General features: G+C 38.2%; 1 protein-coding gene and 2 long non-coding RNA genes across 4 annotated transcripts; 1 reads left to right on the top strand and 2 right to left on the bottom strand.

Annotated features, from left to right (window-relative positions):
• Window positions 1–44: 44 nt before the first annotated feature.
• LOC142414676 (uncharacterized) lies at window positions 45–3,219 on the bottom strand. Its single transcript, XR_012777153.1, has 3 exons — window positions 2,889–3,219; window positions 1,840–1,994; window positions 45–175 (listed from the first exon to the last, which is right to left on the bottom strand). It is a non-coding gene; the product is annotated as an uncharacterized LOC142414676 (long non-coding RNA).
• A 1,142-nt stretch (window positions 3,220–4,361) lies between these two features.
• Window positions 4,362–7,872, bottom strand: LOC142414677 (uncharacterized). Its single transcript, XR_012777154.1, has 4 exons — window positions 7,752–7,872; window positions 7,446–7,596; window positions 4,908–5,084; window positions 4,362–4,555 (listed from the first exon to the last, which is right to left on the bottom strand). It is a non-coding gene; the product is annotated as an uncharacterized LOC142414677 (long non-coding RNA).
• A 159-nt stretch (window positions 7,873–8,031) lies between these two features.
• On the top strand, window positions 8,032–19,729 carry KCTD18 (potassium channel tetramerization domain containing 18). 2 transcript variants are annotated; one of them, XR_012777152.1, is made up of 8 exons: window positions 8,032–8,133; window positions 9,012–9,209; window positions 10,486–10,697; window positions 11,617–11,810; window positions 12,956–13,050; window positions 13,495–13,597; window positions 16,070–17,137; window positions 19,324–19,729. XR_012777152.1 is itself a non-coding variant. In XM_075512148.1 (7 exons), the coding sequence occupies exons 2-7, from the start codon at window positions 9,053–9,055 to the stop codon at window positions 16,599–16,601; spliced, it is 1,293 nt and encodes a 430-aa protein (XP_075368263.1). In that variant the 5' UTR covers window positions 8,032–8,133; window positions 9,012–9,052; the 3' UTR covers window positions 16,602–17,803. The 2 variants fall into 2 exon arrangements, 1 of the variants encoding a protein (XP_075368263.1); XM_075512148.1 differs by lacking the exon at window positions 19,324–19,729 and having other exon boundaries at window positions 16,070–17,803.
• The last annotated feature ends 995 nt before the right edge of the window (window positions 19,730–20,724 follow it).

The raw sequence follows: 20,724 nt of genomic DNA, 5'->3' as shown, positions 1-20,724 counted from the left end.
AAACAGTTTAGTTTTTGACGAAGCAAGATATTATGAAGCTGCAGCTTTTCTACTTCCTTCTGAAGAAAAATCTTCTCATTCTTCAGCTTCCGAGAATTTTCTCTCTCCACACTCAAAGCCACAGCTAATGCTCTATTATTTTGTTTTAAAGATACTTTAAACATAGATGAGTTATCTAAAGGAGACAAAAATCATATGATTTTCAACAGCTTCAATTCCAGGCCCTCTCTGCATTAGCTATCACAATATAACAACATTTTTATCTGTAGTTTTGGTGGAACAATAGCAAAGCCTAACATTTTCTAATATAAAACTGTTTCTGTTGGCTGTCATTCTGATGACTACAATGTCAGCTTCAAGTTCATTTCATGCATGGATTCTACTCTAGTCTGGATTTTTAAAAATAAGGTTATTTTAAGAAGAAAGCAGTTAAAAATCGATAGTTTCACAGGCATAAAAGTATTTCCAAACTTCTAAAAAACAAATACATATTTTACAAATTAAAAAGCTCAAACATTTGCAGCATAAATATGAGTTCTGACAACAGAAAGAAAAAAAGCTTTAAATTAGAAAAATACCTTCCACTGTCCTAATGAAAACCTGCCTACTGATACCTGTTACAGAATGTTTTAGGAACGTCTTTTTTTTTTTTTTTCCCCAGTGACACTGCATATTACCAAGATGATTTTTTTTTGCCTCACATTCATAGTATACACAGAGTTAACTTGAACTCAAGGTAGAGACAAGTCTGACCATACTCTTTTATAGTACAAAAAGGAGCAAGGTTAGCTTGAAATCTGCTCCAACTACATCTCTTCATTGTCTTACGTTATTACTTCTGTGATCTGTAGTCCAATATTTGCAAGACCTTATTTCTTTGCTTTGGGAAACAGACAACAACAGTGGAACCTTGTTAATCCAAACATTATGCTCTGAAGTTACTATTCAGCTTAGTGAATTATTTTTATTACTGCAGCGTGGAGATTTCTAAAGGACATTAGTACTATTAATCTATACTGTTTATTTTTCACTGAAAATCAGTATTTTTGACATAAAGCCACAGTAAGTTCAAATATATATATCTACAAACAACAATAAATAAATAAATATATATCTGTACAAACAACAAAAATTCTTGCCACACCGATCACAGAAAGAGAAGCAGAAGTCAACATTCACTTAGCCATGCTGTGCCATGCTGAATTAGAGACCTCTGAAACAGCACTGTTTCACTACATTTATAGTTTCTATACCTTTTGCAGAAGAAGGTCTGAGATGTTCCATAGTGTTGTTTTTGTCAGAGCCAGAAACAAAACCCAACCACCTACCATGACAAACCTATGTTTGAATTTAACCCTGACTTATTGGGAAAACAAAGTACCTTCTGGCAAGTGATTAAATCAGCAGATTAATATTTGTGGTTTTCCTTGATTCAGTAGATGACTCAATGAAGAATTTTATATAAATCCCATTTTGCAAATGGGAATTTTACTATGGCAACTATATTTTAAAAGGTCATCAATTTTACTCATTTTGGTACCTCAGTTTTTAGATGACCCAAATGGACATGGATGTCAGAAATGCACTTGAGTACACTCTTTTAAAAAACACTGGCATGCCAAAAAGCAAGCACTGAAAATACTCAGAGAATTAGATAAATAAACAACTTACAATCATGTGCTTTAACTTTCAGACTCTCCTAAAATTCTCAACATGCCACATTAATATTTTTACCAGGCAGCAATTCAGCAAATCATGTTAAATACAATTACTATTCCTTCTGCAGTCATACATTCTAAGTACAGTAAATGGCTTCAGCTTTATTTTAACAGGACTTACTTATTATTTTAGTTTTGATTTTAGATGCTAAAGAAGCATTCCATTTTGCAGCTTGTAATGCTCCATCCCTCTTCTTTGCGTGTCCTTTAGCAGCATCCGAGGTGAAAATGGTAGATGATTTAGCAGTTGCTTGTTCACCCATCACCAAAATGAACCTGTACATTGTCAAGAGGAATGCCCAAATAATACATGACCTTTCTCACACTTTTTAGGTTTCGTTACCTCTTAATCAGGATTTGTTATCTCTGAAGTTGAGAAAATTGCTTCAGTCTTTACCTTTGTTCAATTAATTCAAACAGGGTAATGAATTGTCCCTTGAGACTTAAGTCACATTATCTCAGAGTGGCAAAATATTTAACTAATAAACATGAAGACTAAAAGGATCACAGATTTTTGATCTTGTCCATTCCCTCAAGTTATCTATCCAAGTTTACACTTAAAAGGGAAAAAACCCAAGGTTCTATCGCTTCACAACATGACCAGACCAGCTTTTGCTTTGTTAGGACACATTTTAAATCGAAGCATTTAAATAAACTGCATTATAAATGCTATAAATAAACAGCGAGAAAGACCGGCCCGCAAGCAGCACAGATGGAACAGGGAGCGGTGTCCCAGCAAACCCCTTCGAGGAGGCAGGTCCCGCCGCCCGCCGGCCCTGGCGCCTCTCCCGTCCTCCTCACAGGCAAGAGGCCGCGCGCGCCCGCTCCCGCCTCGGGCCGTTGGGCGGCAGCCGTTGGGCGGCAGCCGTTGGGCCGGGCCGCTCGCGCGCCCCCACCGAGACGCCTGGCGGCTGGGGCCGCGGCAGCGGGGCGGGGAGGGCAGGCCCAGGCAGGGCTGCGAGCCCGGGCAGGGCTGCGAGCCGGGGGGTGGCTGGGCAGGCAGTCCCCCATTGAACGTCAGGCGAGAGGGAGGGGGAGAGTCCGGCCTCAAAGCTGCGAACTGATCCATGCCCACGTTTTATATTGTATGAAGAGTTATTTAGAATTAAATCACTGGATGACAGCTGAATGAAAAAGATACACGAAAGCAGGAAAATATGACAAACTTACCAGAGAATCAATAATGCTTTGTGCTTCATAATTCAAAGGTAAAACGCCTAGCCAGGCCGTAACAGTTGGATACAAACCCGTCCCATATCTGCAGCTGGATTTATACCACAACCACTGCGGTATCTTTTTTGATGCTTTGTTGATAAAACAGGAAAGGCACTGTAGCAGTTTCATCACATACATGCAAAATCAACCATGTTAAAATAATTCATGGACTCTTACATACGGTCACATACATTTCTTTTCAGAAATGGGATATGCATAAGTCATTAACCTTTAATCCATGGTTCCAGTTCTTCAGTGACATTCCTGGATGTTTTAAAAAGGAGTGGGATGCATGTGACTTTTCAACTACATGTCTTTGCAAAACCATTTTAAATACCAACCATTAATAATGCTAAAATTAAAAAATAAAAATTAATTGTATAAACACTTAGCATCAATCCCAGTACACTGTGAGGAAGGGAGTAGAGGACTGCAGATGTCCCACCTGGCTGTCAGAGATTTTAGGAAGAGTCTGAGGTATTTGGCTTTCTGTTCAGAGTTCCTTAGGTTAAAAGGAGAAATCCATGTAATTCCTTCTCAGTGGCAAGTTAAATTTCTTTTTGGCTGATCTTTAGCTATTAGTAATAGATGAAATAACAAACAATTAATGGACAGTCATTGAGACAGTTATGAAAACAAAAATGATAAATTTAAAAACAATAGATTATAGCAAGTATGCATGCTGCTTGCATACTTACTGACTTGTAAGGGTAGGAGTCTCTGATGTCAGAATTTGAGCAAGACCACTTTTAGTTCGGTTTAGGTAATATTAGGACTGGGAATTGCAAGGAGGTATTTTAGTCTAATAAAATGCTTTTCCCCAAAATCTGTTCTGAGCCTGAAAGCCCTTGCTCTTTAACACTCCCTTAATATACATTCTCTTTCACTTGCTATGTTTGCCCAGTCCTACCATTAGTTCAGGTGGACATTAGTTGCTAAATTTGATCCAGGAATCAGTAAATTTATAGTAAACAGTTTTGTGAAAATCTTAAGAGAGTTAATGTTTTAATTTATTTGAAGATTTACAGAGATGTGGAAGGTTGAAATAAAAACCAGCATTAAGTTCTGTAAGACAGTAATCATCAAGAAAACCTTACCTTTCCGTGTGCTAACATTACAACATGCTATAAAGTAAATCAAAGGAATCGCACAATAAGTATCAGTGGCATTATTTGAAAATGTATCTTTATGAACTTATTATTTTCATAATCTGCTGCAAACAGCATCTGGAGAGTCTCTCTTTTCTACCTTCTCTTAATTTGTGTATGATATATGGCACAATTTCTCAGTGTGGCCCTGAAGCTGCAAAACCCTATGCTTCTATGCAATCCCCTTAAAATACAGATTTGATCCAGCACACCTTATATACCTTTGGTACATTTCCCCTTACAAGGCAACTTGGAAGTGACTGTAAAACTCTGGCCAAATAAAAGAACAAATAACCTTACATAAACTTTAAAAACAGAACACCAATCAAGTAAAACTTACCTCGTCATCCTTGCCAGAAGGCAGTGTTTTCCTCCAGATCCAATCACGAGTTTTCATTTCCTCCAGTTTTACAACAGTACCAAGTCCTGAAGGGGCAATCACCAATTTGCTTCCATTTAATGTTTATGTCACTACTGCGGCCAATAAATTTAAAACAAAACATCAAGTATTGCATTTCCACCCGTGGTCATACTTTCCTTTACACTCTGCTGAGGAACTCCCACATTGTAACATTTCAGATGTAAAAATCTCCAGTTAATTGCCAGCCGCTTAAAGTGGGGAAGAGCTTAAAGCACTGCCAAGTTTCACAGCCTATATATTTTAAATATATGTTACGAGGAGAATTCTGGTTTTCAGCCATTTGGGATCCTACAACTGATCTTTAAATCGAATAGAAATGAGAGGGAGTGAGGGAAAGACAAACAGACAGACCTGTTGTAAAAGCCTTAACTGTGTGGGAAGTGGTGTATTTAATTTGTGTCTTACCAGATACTTGCAAATCCATCTCTGAGAAAAATCTTCGTTGAGGAATTAATCCCATAGGGTCTAGTAAAGTGTGAGCTATGACTAAAGCACTTCCGGTGGGTAGATAACGTAGAACAGCTTCTCCCTCTGTGAATTCTCTGATGTCCAACAAGACTTGAGCTCATGCTATAGTTTTTCCTGAAATTATAGTATTAAGAACACATCTTCCTCTAATCACACCCTTTCTTGCACAAGCTTAATGAAAATTCATTTCTTAATGCCTCTTCCCCTCTGTCAAATCTGACTGAAATTAGTAAATTGAAACACAATTATAGAGGATGAGTGTGTAAGCCTGGCTTCCTTTGGAAACTAGTGAAAAACAAAACAAAAAGTCCCTGTGTTCATTTCCCAAGAACATGCAGCTCTAAAGGCAGTTTGCTTGTGCAGGTTGGTTATGCTGCATGCTTCTGTACCAAGCACATGCTGTACTAAGCTTGACTGGTAATGGTATTTCACATGGTTAAATCTGAGCTCCAAAACTTACCTAGTGCAGAGAGAGAGAGAGAGAGTGTTTTTTTACAATATATGGACTGAAACCATGCATATTGTTGTGGTCTCCCAATGCAGAAATGCATGAAGGAACATTGTTCAGGCTTCTGAGGCAAAACCAAGCCAGCTTAAAGGAGAAAACAAGCATGGAAAGCTGCAGCTTCATTAAGCGAGCATTTTAGAGTGAGAAAGACTGGAAGTTATAATTTAAAATATATTGTAACATTTGACAACAGTGGCCACATTTAAGTTGCAATTGCTATGTGTGAACTATTCCCAGTTGAGTAAGGGACAACACACATATCCTTACTAAAGATATAGTTAAACCAGACACCATTATTCCACAAAAATAATCTATTATACTTATTTTCACTTATTTTATAGAAGTCCAACATCCATGAATTATCAGTCTGTATTGCATTCAGTGGCATGTTGTAACTTGTGTGCTTATTTAATTAATTAGATATTAAGCATTGAAGACCTGGCCTCTGGGTACATTTTTCGCCAAGAACTGTTCAGAGAGCACATGAGAGCTGTGGTACTTGGCATGCCATTTCCTGTCTGCTGCAACTGTAGCATGCTTAGCTGCTAAGGAAAATGAAACATGTGAAGTATTTACTGTAGCTTTAACTACCATTCTAATGCAAATCGGCATTAAGATAAAAAGAAGGGAGTTCTAAGTAGTAAGTGATCACTCAGAGTTACACAATTTCAAAGAGAATTTATTATCTCCCTACTAGGACCAGATGCAACATGATTTAGATGGCTCTTTCCTTTAATGTCCTTCACTTGACTGAATGGAAGTCTGAATTACAAGTCTATGGTCCTAAATAGTAACTGAAAACACAGTAGCCTATGAATATTTAGGTACTGTCAAAATCAGAATGTAGTAACAGACCAGAATACAGCAAGCTACACTGTTGGAACTGTGGCTGCTGTGTGATTATTTGTTACATGTCCTTTGATTTGACCTTTTAGCAAGTGAACTTGCGGTTGAAGTTTTAAATACCTTAAATGTGGTAATAAAACACCTCCAAAGAGAAATGGTGAGTAAAAAACCAGGATGATAGATGATGAAAATCAATAGGAATTGTAGATATAACTGAGTTAATTTGCTAAGGTAAATACAGAGAAACTATTTAAATACAATATGGGCACATTTCTTATATGTGCAGTGTACAGTTAAATGACTGGATTTTTACTGGACTTCAGATAGCAATTAAAATATATTGTTAACATTTGGGATTTGGTTATCTCTTACTATATTTTCTAAGCATATAATCAGCTTATAACTTGAGAACATTTGCAGAAGCCTGGAGTTTGGCCCTGTTAACTTTTGCACACAACTACTAGTTATTTGGCAGTTGTATCCACAGGGATAGGTTCTTACAGTATGTTATGGCAAAAAAGAAATTATTTATTTGCTTACAAAGTGGGAACTAGACATATAAACTTTTTTTTTTTAAATATGGCTGCATCTTAGAACCATTTTTCATGTGTTTGGCAATTTTTCATAATGATGCTGAGACAAAAGCATAATGAGAATCTAATTTTTTCACCTTGCCATTGTTTATGCATGCATTTTGGTGAGCAAGCAACTATACGTCAGACATAGCAATTCCTTTTAATATAGGACACTGTTGCTGCAAGTCTTTGTGAAATGACTGTATTAGGGTGAAGCACCTTGCCTGCATTCATCCATGCTATTTTAATGCATTAATAGTTTGCTCTAAAAAATGCATACAAGTCTGAAGCAGAACCCCCCCATATTTCACAGGCAAGCAACAGGAAAGCAAATTAAAAGCTATGGTGCCTGCATTCATATATATTAGCTAGAACTAAACAGACTGCTGCTGGCACACGAGTTAGCGAATTGGTCTCCTCAAAGGGACAAGCAATCATGTCAAGGTAGGCCAGAAAACACCGGCTGACCTGAAGCTAATTTTTTCTGCCTTTGCCCCCCATTTTAACCAAAGCAGGCCTGTCCGTCTTCAGACTCAGAGCACGTACCAGCATCACATCATCCTTGTGAAAGCACCTGTCTCCGTGCTGCAACTCGGGATGTGCAGCCCCAGGAGAAACCAGCGCCCATTGCTCGGGCTTCCCCCTTGGGCCGAAGCTGCTGCCCCAGCCCAGGCTGACCAGAAAGGCTGCCAGGCCACTGTGAAGTAAAACAGGAGCATTGCAGGTTAGAACAGCTCAAGCTGCGATATTCTTGAGCCTACAGAAAAAGCAATTGAATCAACCCACTTTGAGTGAACACTTGTACTTTTAAAAAAAAAAAAAAAAGATTATCAGGAAAGGTTTGTGCCTTACAGAGTAGCCGAGTTTACGCGGGTCAGCCTCACTTCAGAGGACGCAGACACCAAAGCCGTGTCTGAGGGACCCCCTCCGGGCAAATCGGGGGAGGCAGGGGCAGCAGAGCCATGGGGGTCCCTACACCCGGCTGACTCGCGATACCGGTGGGCAGGGAAGCCCGGGGGAACCGGCGCTGCCCCCGGGAAAGGAGATGGCGCCGCGGACACCCCGCGCCGCACGGGCACACGGGCTGCCCTGCTCCTCTCCTCTCCCCGCTCGGCTCCGGCCCGGCCCTTCCTGCCGCCCGGCCGCCATTTTGCGGAGCTGAGGCGGCCCCTGAGGCGGCCCAGCCTGCTCGAGGCTCGGCGAGGCGGCCCTGCCGCGGGAGGCGGTGGCGCAGGTAACGCGGGATGGCGGCCGCCCCCGGCGGGCGGCGGGACCCCCTGCCCGCGGGCGGCCCCGAGCGGGGAGCGGAGCCGCGTTCCCCGGCTGGCTCCCGGAGGGGCGGGGGGGGGCCCTTCCCCTTTTTTGGCGGAGCAGCGCCCCACGAAAGGGAGGGAGCGCTCCGGCCTGCTGTGGGGGCGGCTGCCTAGCTGCCTCCCCAGCGGGCTGCGAGTTCCTCCGTTAATTCTGGTGAAACAATAGCAGGTGCCCGGGCAAAAGGCGCGTAGTGGGAGCTAGTAACCCTCGCAGGGCGTGCTCCAAAAAAAAAAAACCCAAAAAAAACCCCAAAAACGTTTTGAAGACTTTTTTCTGCTTCTTGTGCCGATTTTTTTCTGCCCAGACAGGGCCCCCCTGCTGCAGGGAGCTCAAGGCAGGCACAAGTAAGAGTATTTATTGGCCATGTGGCATTAATGACGTGACAGCTTCAACAACTAGTTAAAGCAGCCCTAATTAAAGATCACATTTTAAAGAAACAAAGTTGTTATTAGTACAAAATTACTGCATTTTTAGTACATTGAACTATACTCAAAGCAAGATTTCCCAGAATGTCCTTCTAGTGCTTTGCTCACACATACTGACCACATAATTCTGCTTACCCATTTGTCTCAAAAGAGCAACCTCTGTGTTTCCTAGCAAAGTAAAATGCTATAGTTTTTTGTGGTAAAGGTGTAGAATATTTGGCTATTTGCACTAATATGTCTCTAGAACTGTTTTCAAAGCTGATTTACAGTATTGTGTAACAAACATGTAAGAGCTGAGCTAATGCTTGGTATTGTGTATAATATGTTCAGTCTTAACTGGTATTAGATTTACTTTTGCTTGTATCTGTTACAGGTTTGAATAGCTTGTAATTAACATAATAATTTGCAGGTGCGATGGAAGAGGGCAAGACTGAAGACGTCCAGGGTATTCTACGACTTAATGTGCGAGGATGTTTATACACAGCCAGGCGTGAGTCTTTATGCCGCTTTAAGGATTCAATGCTAGCTTCTATGTTTAGTGGACGCTTTCCTCTAAAAGTGGATGAATCAGGTAAATATGTTCAAGCTGTAAATATGACATTTTGATCAGGGAGCTCTGTGGCAAATACATGTTTTTTTATATATATGTTAATGCATTAATGCATTTCATAGTTTATCTCTTTTCCCAATCTGCTGAGCATGAGTTGGCTTCTTTAATTCCAGGATGTAAAACAATTATGCATGCATGACTTTATACTTACAAGTAATTAATCTGAATTCCACAAGACTGCTTATGTTTGCAAACATACATGTTTGTACAGTGCTTAGCCCTGCCTTGTCCCAGTCCAAATTGTGGCTTTGGAATGCAATTCTTCAGTATGAATATGAAAACAGATAAAATTGAAGTTGGCAGAGTATTTGGCATTTAGCTTGGATCCTGTTTATGACCCCCTATATTCTCCGGAGGCATCTCACTCTCTCTGCTCATTACATAAGGAGATTTAGGTCTAATCTTTGTTTCAGAATACTTCATTACCCAGTAAAGATTGCATTTTTCACCATCATGGCTTCATATGAAAGCTTGAATAAAACTATGCATGGGTCAAATTTCACACTTGTTTGTGACTTGGAAATCCTGCCAAAGTATGTCCAGTTTAAAGATATGATGGATGGGGAATAGTAATTCCTTGTTGTACACTTTTGACTGTTTAAAATATCTGAAATGTTATAACATTTTTACAGGCAGGGTTTTGCTACCATCTTTCAGTTGCAGTGAACAGCCTATTGTATACCGCTGTGTGTAGTTTGGTCAGTTTCCGTAGTGGTCCTTGAGCCCAGCAGGCAAAGGAGAGAAAAAGAAACAAAAAAACACTGTAAAACTTGAGCAATATTCAGGGAAGGTTAGACTATGTGTAGTAGAGCTGATGCTACTTTTAACTCTTTTAAATTTCCTAGATCCAAAATTGAAAAAATCTCTGCAATAGTGAGAAAAGATGTATCTGCAGTTAGAATTAGAAATGCATCTAGAATTAGATTTTAGCATTTTAAGTGGAGTGCAGTACAGCTGAGCTTGTATGTTGGCATGGTCCTCTGCAGATTAGTGGTTTCACTGAAATTCCAAAGAAATGTTTACTGCACTAAGAATTTTATCTTCAAATAATAAATATTCCAGGGAGACAAAATAGCAGTTTTAAAAGAACAGAGAAAGTATACTTGCTCCTCCTAAGTAAGTAAAACTAGTACGGAATTTTTACATAAAGGCTTTACTTGATGATTTGGTAGAATGTGACAAGTCTGTCATCGCTTGCTGGAAGCAGTATCTTAAATAATTTTATTTATGTTTTCAGGCGCATGTCTAATTGATCGAGATGGAAGCCTGTTTAAATATCTTTTGGATTATCTTCATGGAGAGGTTCGGATTCCTGAAGATGCACAAATTCGAATTGCACTGCAGGAGGAAGCAGATTATTTTGGCATCCCTTATCCATACAGTCTGTCTGACCATTTGGCCAATGAAATGGAGACATATTCTTTAAGGTCAAATATAGAGCTTAAAAAGGTCTTGACATTTCTTACATTTTAAAACATGTAGTCTCTAATCCACACCATTCATTAGCATTAGATCCTAAAACTACAGTATATGCAAGTTAGCACTTTTTAATCACCATGTTAAATCACCAGTAAATTCAGAGTTTTAGGTTAAGAAATCCTAGAGTTGATAATGCAGTCATAGTAGTTAAGGACATCAGCTTTTCCCATCATTGCAATACAGCAACAGTTTAAATTTGACTCTGTTTTACATGCAAGTCTGCTGTAAAACTTGCATAGTAGGAATGACGTTGTTTAGTTCCCTATTTGGCTTCAAATTTTACTTGAGATTAGATTTGATCCCTCCAAGATGTTTGGTTTTTTTTTTTTCAGTTTTACAAATCCATCCTAAAACTTGAAAGATAAATGTACTTTGCCATTTTTTTAGAACAAGAAAGGAGAAAAGAAAATTAATATATTATTTAAACTCCTAAGGTCTGTCTATTTTCGAGTATTGTAACTTAAAAGCTGATTGTAATTAACTGTTTGGAAATTAACTCATATTACCAGGTATGGCTGTGTTAGTCCTGACAGTCATCTATGTTCTCTTAGTAAGCTATTGTTCCATGTATTTCACATTCTCCCTTATTCATTTCCTTTTGAAAAGCATAAAACATTTCCAGGCCTTTCAGTTTCTCTTCATATTAGGGATTTGCCATGCCTTTAAGTATTTCTGTTGCCTTTCTGTGAATTTCTCCTAGTTTTACAATATTGTCTGTTAACATCAGATAAGAAATACTGCATACATTATTCTAGATAAACTACATCCTTGATTTACTTAAAAGAGCTCACCAGTACAGTTAAGAAAACTTAAATATGAAAACTTATTCAACTAAAAAATATTGTATTCTTATTAATATTCTGTATTTTGCATTTTATGTTTTTTCCAGGCTTTGTTAGATTTCTGCGATTCTTATGATTTAGTTTGTATCAAGCCTACGGTTTGGGTGCTGCACTATCTCAACACTTCTGGAGCAAGCTGTGAAAGTAAAATTATTGGTGTGTATGCCACAAGAGCTGATGGGACTGATGTAATTAATAAGGAGCTAGGAACAAAAATTCACAGTAAAAGCATTTACAAAAGGTAAGATGACTGTCAAACACATGAAAGCACTATGAAATGAGAATGAACACTCACATATTATAATAATACCTAAATATTATTATATGTAGCATAATACAGCATTATTGTATTATAAATCTGTGGAAGGAATTAGATTCTTTCCAGCTTCAAAAACAGCTGGCTAATATAATGGTCACATTAAACAAACAAACAAACAAAGATAAAAACTAAGCATGGAGTACAAGAATTTGAGGGAGTCCACAAAAGGTGGCTAGCATGCAGTTGCTGTAAGTTCTCATGATGTTTTACTTGCTATTTTTAAAATGTCTCAACCATTTAAAATTACTTTCCAGTTTAGGATGATATTTACACTAAATACAGTGAATGAATCCCCATCCAGAAAAAGTTCCAGAAATATTCACAAAGTTGGTTGTGATTAATGCAATTGTATTTTGCACTCTTCTAAGAGCTGAAAGAATATTTAACACCGAAAAGAACTGAATATGAAAGGAAATGGGTTTAATTCTTTAAAGGACATGTACATCTCTACTAAACTATTAATGTATTTTTATGACAGTAATTATAAGTTATTGGTAGACCTGTACTTCTGAGTGTTGGGAAGCAATTCGTCCTTCTTTTGGTCCCACAGTACAGTGTCAGAAGTGTACTTCACTGTGTACCTTTTGAAACATGATTAACATAGAGCTTTGATGTTTAATCATCTTTACAATTAAGATGCTTATTTTCCTAAATTTAGGCTGGGAACATTAATATTTATTCCAAGGTATTTGGACACATAGTATCAGGTATCTGTCCTCCTACTGTGTTTTCCCTTTGAGTAAATGATTGAGATTTAGAAGAATAGATTTTACACCATTAATTGTCTAGTTATTCTTTTATGAACATCTATTCTTTCATGAATTCCCATTTTTAGCAATAGATGTTCACAGGCATGCAGATCATAGGAGGATGGCTATTTAGAACCTCTTATACAAATGAAAATGAAATTTTAAGTAACATTTTCCTTTCTACTTTACGAAACATTTACTATTAAGTCCTTATAGTTAGGATTTGGTAACAAGAATGATACCTTTCATCAGCGTTACATTTTTAAGGACTTAGCTAGATTTACCACATAACTGTTACCTTTCAAACAATATTTCTAGAGAAGCTGGAAATAACGTCCAATACATCTGGAGCTATTACTCAGTAGCTGAGTTGAAAAAGATGATGGATGCTTTCGATGCCTGGGAAGGGAGAGGTAGAGTATTAATTTTTTTCTTTTGTTTCAGTAGTACTACTTTTTTACAGGAAAATAAGAAAAATATTTGCCAATTGACTATAATAAAAACTCTGCATACATTTTCACTCATTAAGTAACATGTTGTAAAATATCCCATAGCAGTGGCTATTTGGAATAAAAAAAAAGAGTCTTAAAGGATGTTCCAACAAGGTGACATGAGTTGACATGAATGAATAAATGTAGTGAGAGCCACCCCATGCAAGAGGTGATAGCCTGCTGGTGTTGAGCACTCTGGTGGAAGCCCTAGAAGCACGTTGGCTGTAAGCAATGTTCATGTCAGCGTAGTTTCAAAGCTGAAATTCTACATAATAAAATACATGCATTCATTTAGTCAGGTGTACATACACATAGTATTGACTGTGTTCTCTCAGCTCATCAATACAATGTCCCTTTGAAATGCAGGTGTCAGCTACTGGAGAGTGCCTCAGGAGCTGATTGAATGTTGGACTCTTGAAGAACGCCCTTTGAAAGGCAGTTTGCATCATATGCCTCCAGTTCATAAAAGGTATGCTGATTTGCATAGGTGACTTAAAATAAAGCAGAAACACAGCATAATCTTATTTTTATATATAATTGCAGGTTCTTTGTATAGCTATGAATGTTGAGTTTTCTCTGTTTTTCCTATTTACGTTTTTATAAAATGTCTTATAATCAGAGAGCTTAATTGCAGAACTGAACTTGCTAGAAACAATTTACCTTTTTTAGGCTGCTGAAACTCTTCTCTATTCTATTCTACGTCTTCAGCCTTTGAAACATAATTTTAGAGTGGGAAGCAGTAACTTCAAAAAGTAGAGAGCAGTATTAATTAAATGGACCCCTAAAAAAGAAATTTAACTGAAAACTTTAAATGGTTAACTGATTTTCACATATGTGAGATGCCTTCTTTTTAGAAGGAATTTCTAGAATTTCTTCTTGGCAGTTTTACGGTGATACTTTTGACTACACCTCCATTCTCAATATGTTACCTAAAAGCAGCCTTTGCAGGTGCAGCTACACAGTTGATCTGAGCCACCCTACAGCCACTTTGCTGCTAGATAGGAGGAGAGGATCCTGCTGACCTTCCTTGTCCCTGGCCACGCTGTCATTTCAGCAGCAGCCACAGAGCCACATCAGCACAATGATCCAGCTGAAAACTCCTATCTCCCCATCCTCCCTTTTTTTTTATTTTTGGATACTGCATTCTTTGCTTTTCATAGCTCAAATAGGAAGGACTGTCATCATTTGATCCCTGGATTGCCAAACAGCCTACATACGTTCTTGAATGCTTCTCTACTACCATTGCCTGTTTTATTTCCCATCTCTCTGCTTTTATTTGTCTTTATTCTTCTGCACCCTCACAAAAGCTATGTTCAGGTTTTACCTGTGTTCAGGTTTACCTATGTTCAGGTAAAACTCCTGATGTACCGCAGTGATCCTGGTGAGACCATATACTGTCTCGAAATACTGTAAATGAACCTAGTTACTGATTATATTTTACCTATACTTCATTGCTACTATTAAATCACCAAATCTTAGAATGTTTAAGCTTTCCTTTTTGTTTTGGTGGTTCTTTTGATCTAGGATGTGCAGACATTGAGAATACATTCTCACCTTATGGCTCTGAGGAAAACCTCCCTGGACTCATTATAAGTACTAGGTTATTTGCAGGCTTTCTGTTTGAAAAGTGTCACCATATACCAGTTTTATAAGAGCAGTAATAAGAAATATTACTCTCAGCTATTGTTTATTCTTTCAGTATGAATCCCTGTGGCATTTCACGGATCTTTAAAAATCCAAAATGCAAGTACCCTGAAGAATATCAGTGCTTTTGTAGTGTATCTTCTAAGCTGTTCCTTAGTGGCTCTCACAGTTCATAGCCTGTTCACAGTACTGACCCGCCAGCTAAATGCTTCTTCTTTCCTGACAATCAGATCAGTTAAAGCTACAGCTTTTCTTTGTCAGCTCAAAATTTAGATATAATCTGATTCATCCATGTTCTTTCTCCTACTGCCAGGTTTTAGTAGCTTTACACCATGTAGGAGCCAGCAATAGTCACAGTTTGACAGCTTTGTTTTGATAAATTTTTAAATGCATTGTTAATATTCTCTGAGTTTAATTGGTCTCCATGTTCTTTCCCCTCCCTTCCTCATCTCTCCCAAAATGATTTTGATTTGTATTTACTGATCATCCCTCTAACCTGGCCTGGTCTAGCTTTTGTTTTGCTGGGTTTCAGGTTTTCTAACCTCCTGTTCAGCTGTTTTAGCGTGACCTGGATTTCTATGGCATCATTTATTATTTCCTTGAGGAATTAAAATCTTCTAGGTGTCTGTCCATTTTTCTTTGCCAACACTGAGAAATAGCATTTGTATAATACTTTAAAAATGCTGTCTACTTGTACCAATTAGAGTTCCCATGAGACTCCATAGGCTTTCTTACGTAGGTTCTTTTTTTTTAAAACATTTTCTCTTAGAAGATTATACATAATCATTTGTATTGAAAAGAAATGGGGGAGGGAGAAGGAAACAATATCTTTCTTCTTCTTTTCTCAAATTACATAGTGTGGAACTCTTATGTTTTGTGTTTATGTGCCGTTGGGTCTTACATTTTTGCAGAGAGCTTAAAACATATCAGGCTAGTATTTAGTGGATTTTGTATCTGATGGAATTTGTAGCATTTTAATATTTTCTTTCTATAACTCCTCCAGCCTTCTTTCTCATTGATTTTCACTTACCAGTTTGTGCACCGTATCTCTTACTATTTTTAATGTGTAATATTACTTACACAGGTAGAAGAGATTGATGGTACTATTTATATAAAGGCAAGCCTGATTGCAGTGATGAACAGTTGAGAACCATAAATGATATTGTAACAAGCAAAAATTAAAAGAACTTCAGATTTGTGGATGGCTGTTGCAGGTTGTCTGTTTTGTAATAATGTTATAAAAAGAATAATTTATATACCTAGTTTCTTTCTTTAATTTAAATTATTTGTTTTACAGACGATTAATCGACTTTACTGAAGAGGAAGACTATTTACCATGTAAAGCGGGTCCCAAGCCAATTAGATTCTCAGGTCCCTCAACAAGTACCCATATCAAAGTTAAGAATTCAGCTTCATTAAAGGTAGCTGCTTGCAATGCTTCACGTTCTGCAGTGCCTCTTAAACGACCCAGTAATGAAAGTCTGATGCTGCACAAAGTAGCTTCTGAAACTGTATCCACAACATGCACACCGGCGCCCAGCAATTCCCAGGCGCCCTGTGGCAGGCAGAGTGCTGACAATGGGACACCACGTCAAATGATGTTCAAGATCTCAGCGTCTAGGAAGCCCGTAAGCAACCGTGTAGTAAAGCTGAAGCGAACTCCACTTTTTCTTGTGACACCATCTCAGCCATCTTCTTCTGTATCCAGTAAAAGTGAACAGGACAGTGCTGCTGTTGAAATTCCTACTACTTCTATGGCACTAAACAAGAAAGAACCAGCTGTATTAGCAGAGAGTATTAAGCTTAAGAATGATAAAGTGGATGGATAATGTTTGACTCGGCCTGATGGACCGGATAGCTTTGCATCATCTGGTCAAAGAAGAGATCATCATCTCATGTGGTCATTTATTCAAAGATTTGAAGAAAGAAAAGGTAGAAAATGATGATGAGAAAGTTCGTGAAAAGCATAGGGAGAAATTGTTTTAAGTAAGCACTGAAGTGTGTTTTCTGCTTTATTTCTAAATATTTTTTAGATGTTGGGAAGGGAGGAAGAGAAATGGATTAAAAAACCCCTCAAACAGAGCATGTGCAGTCTAATGTTACAGTGTCTCACATTTGTATTTCTGTCAGGGTGTACAACTGACCCTTTAAAAAGGAGTACTTGCAAGCATAAAAGATGACCTCTTTATCAACTTTAACTACAGTTAACATTAACTAATTTCTTTTAATTTGTATTTTTAAAGTGGGGACAAATAGATAACAATAAGTAGCTTTTATTAGGTACAAGTTTGCCACAAGTGTGCAACATACTGAGTACTGTGAAGATTCCAGAAGTTGAATGCACTTACTGGTACTTCTGGTGAGGGTAAATCACCATTTTGTTATTAACAGTAATGAAAGGGACCGCCTTTGCTTGTACACAGTGAGAAAATTCAGAAATACAGGAAGGGAAGAAGCATGCCTGGGGAGTAACGAGGCAATTTTTTCCATAGACCTGAGACACGCGTGTACTACTTTCCTAATGTGGTGTGATCTGCCACTGGGGTGAGGCTGCTGCTGGCAGCGGTGCAGCCTTGGCATTTTGTATGGCACCACTGTGGGGTGTGTTTTCTGCAGCTACAGGAAACCTCACAGGTCTGAGTTACAGCTGGCCTTCCTGTGTCCTTCTGCGGGTCCTTTCAAAGGAGGAGGGGACAACCTTAACTTCTGTGCAGCAAAGCAGTGTTAACAGAGGTGCCCTGGTTTGAAGAAAGATAAAAGAACCCCTCCTTCCCCCAGACCTTCTTGTACCAGCATAAATTTTGAGCAGTGACACTGAAGTGAAGAGCTGCTGTATGTTTCTATCGGCAGAGGAAAGCTGAATTTAGCTCGCTGATTTTAAAAAGCCTTTTCGTTGTTTAAATCAGTGAACAAAACCTGGCTTTGTTTTGTGCCCTTGCTTGCTTACAGTTGGGTGCTGGTTTTTTTTGTTGGTTTTGCTACTGCTTTTGCTTTTCTGGCACAGTTAATACAGCTGTCCCTAAACATTGAGAAGTCCTATCACATTGCCAAAATGCAATGCTCTTAAAATTCCTGAGACTATTAGAATTACAGAAGGGTTCTCTAATTGTTTTATTTTGTAGATCATTTAGAAGTGATCACATTTTCAGGCTTTTCTTGTAACCACAAGGACTTGAAACATCATTTGCACAAGTAAAAAAGCCCAAATTTTCATGTACTAACATATTTTTAAGGAGACACTTTCCCATGAACAGTAGTCACTGTAAAGGTGTACAGTACTGTAATTTTCTGCTATTAGTGTGTATATTGAAGACCACCTTACCTTTAGAATCTTTAAGCTAGTGTGTTTTCTTAAAAAATAAACCTAAAGAGCAACAATCCCAAGGCTCTTCCTATCCCAGCAAAAAGCTTCACTGAAGAAAGGACAAGGCAAAAATTATGGAAAGATACTAACATAATGTAATCCCCTATTCTTTGAGCATGCAATTCATCATTGACACTAAGTTTGTGAAATTTGTTTTTCATAATAATCTGACTGAAAAGCAGTTTTTAGTACTTATCTTCTGTGTGACTTCTACTTCACTATTTATTGAATAGCTGAGCACTTTATCATGCACCTTTAAATCTTTTTACAATGCTTCCTAAAGCAGATTTCCTTCCTCTTCAACTTTTGATGAATTTAGAAGGCTTCTATAAGCATAGAATCACAGAATCATTTAGGTTGGAAAAGACCCTTAAGATCATCGAGTCCAACCGGCACTAAAGCTCACAAATATCGAGTTCAACATCACACTGAAGCTCACAAAAAGTACGGAATTTTGCATGTGTACAAGAAAAAAGCATTCAGAATAATCCTACAGGACTTTCTGAGTTTGTACTAGCTCAGTGTTTATTTAATTATCCTGGTAGCACAGTATTTTTCGAGTAACATTCATGTCATTTGCATTACAGTGGCTTTAATGAGTCTTCTCTTTGTCCTAGACAAACCGAAAAAGAACTCCCTTGAATTTCAATAGATGAAACAGGAAAGTGGCTGTGGTGGGGGAGGCAGAGGAAGATTATTTTTTGAGGGACTTGACTTATTTATTTATTTTTAATTGGATGAGGTGCAAACATGGCCTTTTAACTTATCTGAGTAGGCACTTTCGGCACAGTTTTTTTATACCTGTGAATCTTGCTAAGTTTCTCGTAAACTGGTGGACTGATATTAAACAGTTTTATGATAGCTGAATAGCATTAACCTTCATGGTGACTTTCACTATAAAAATAGCTTTGCCCTTGTCTACCCAAAGCCTCTTAAAATGTGGAAGTAAAATAGAATTTCATCTTCTCACTGGGAGGCCAGTAGCTGAAAACAAATGAAACTCGCCAGTCCAAGGACGAGTCATCCCTTAACCTGGCTAACAGACTGTGTTTTTGAAGCCTGGAACAAGAAGCAGAAATTCTGCAAGCCTGCGTTTCCTGCAGGTTGAAACCCTCCAAAACTGTATGTTCCCAAGTTTCTTGAAAGTCTGTAGTTTTCTTAACCTTTCACTTGTCTCACTCAACTAGGGAAGTACCAGCTGGTACCGCATTTGCACTGAGAAACTGTGATACACCGTCCATACACACCGGATAGCTGGACTGGGGAAACTACTAAAGGTGAGCTACAGTTTTATAGCTGGGATGAGATGCATTGTCAAGTGGTGTGACAATGGTTTACTTTGAATCTTTGTAAAATTATCATTCATTATAGAAGAGATCATGTTCAGAAAGTTACTCCAATTTAGTAATCTAATGATTAGTAGCATCTAATAGCTGCACTCTAAAGGCTGACATATGTATCACTAGTGTAGTTTGATGCATTAAATTTTTTGTCACAAATGCTGTCAATTTTTCAGTTGTTTAGTTCTCACTTTCACATTACTGTCTTTCCAAACCATCAGTGATACAGCATTACATGGGTTAAGGAAACAAGAATAATAGGATTCCAAGATAAATTTCTAGAAAATTACTCCTCTGTGATTACACATGGGCTTGTGGTGCAGAGGGTCTATTATCACCAACATGTGATTCAAATAGATGTAATTCTATCTGTTTGCTTCAGGAGTATGGAGAACTCATTTGTAGTTGATGTAAGCAAGCAGACAGTATTTCATGTGATAGGCACATGTTACCACTGATCCTCAGGGAGAGTTTTCATCAGGCTTGTTTTTAGCTGAAGAGCCATGGAAATACCAAAGCTACCTCTTTTTTTCTTCTAAACCATTCCAGGTACTTCCCTACCAGCTCTTCCAGAGCACAAAAGTACTCTTTTAAACTGGCTTACATTAATTTGCTTAGATAATAAACGTTATGTAGTTCAAATCTTACTATGGCTAAAAAAAGAAATACTAACATTGCCCAGGAGTAAGCAGATTTCATCTACTTAGTTCTTCCCAATCCACGGAGGACAAATTCTCAGCTGATAAAAACAGGAGGCCAGTTGTGCCATCAAAAACTTGGGAGTGAAGCTGTCTGTCCCTTAGCTGTAGTTACAGAGTCAAAGCGTGGTTAGAAGTAAAAATCTGTAAATACTCTGTGGTAATAAAGCCCCCCAAAAATCTAGATTAGTTTTGGGCAACAGCTTTTAATGAAAGATGTTAAGCAGTAGAAACAGGTAAGGCTGATGTTACAGACCTTTGCTGCTTTCTGAGCTTTTTGGGTCTCTCTTCTTACAGAATTTTCTTCTTGCCAAAAAAATCTGGATGTTTTTACCAAAATTGATCACTCTTGGCTGAAAATTACTTTGCAAATTCATGGGGTCATGTGATCACCTGTGTAGCATGCCCAGAGGTTGCATCAAGGATTTGGCCCTTTTCAAAGTTGCCCCTTTCCTATATATATATATATATATATATATATATATATGTCCTGGTTTTGGCTGGGATAGAGTTAATTTTCTCCCTAGTAGCTGGCATAGTGCTGTGTTTT

This window comes from Mycteria americana, chromosome 9 (genome assembly GCF_035582795.1).
Source record: "Mycteria americana isolate JAX WOST 10 ecotype Jacksonville Zoo and Gardens chromosome 9, USCA_MyAme_1.0, whole genome shotgun sequence".
NCBI lineage: Eukaryota > Metazoa > Chordata > Aves > Ciconiiformes > Ciconiidae > Mycteria > Mycteria americana.
The sequence above is the reverse complement of the archived record's forward strand: the minus strand, read 5'-3'. Positions and strand labels throughout refer to the sequence as shown.

What these genes read in the sequence shown, in the direction of transcription:
- KCTD18 (XM_075512148.1), top strand. Translation starts at nt 9,053, where the DNA reads ATGGAAGAGGGCAAGACTGAAGACGTCCAGGGTATTCTACGACTTAAT. An exon ending in CAAATATAGAGCTTAAAAAG is followed by an intron (nt 10,698 to 11,616) that starts GTCTTGACATTT and finishes TGTTTTTTCCAG; the next exon opens with GCTTTGTTAGATTTCTGCGA. An exon ending in AGTAAAAGCATTTACAAAAG is followed by an intron (nt 11,811 to 12,955) that starts GTAAGATGACTG and finishes CAATATTTCTAG; the next exon opens with AGAAGCTGGAAATAACGTCC.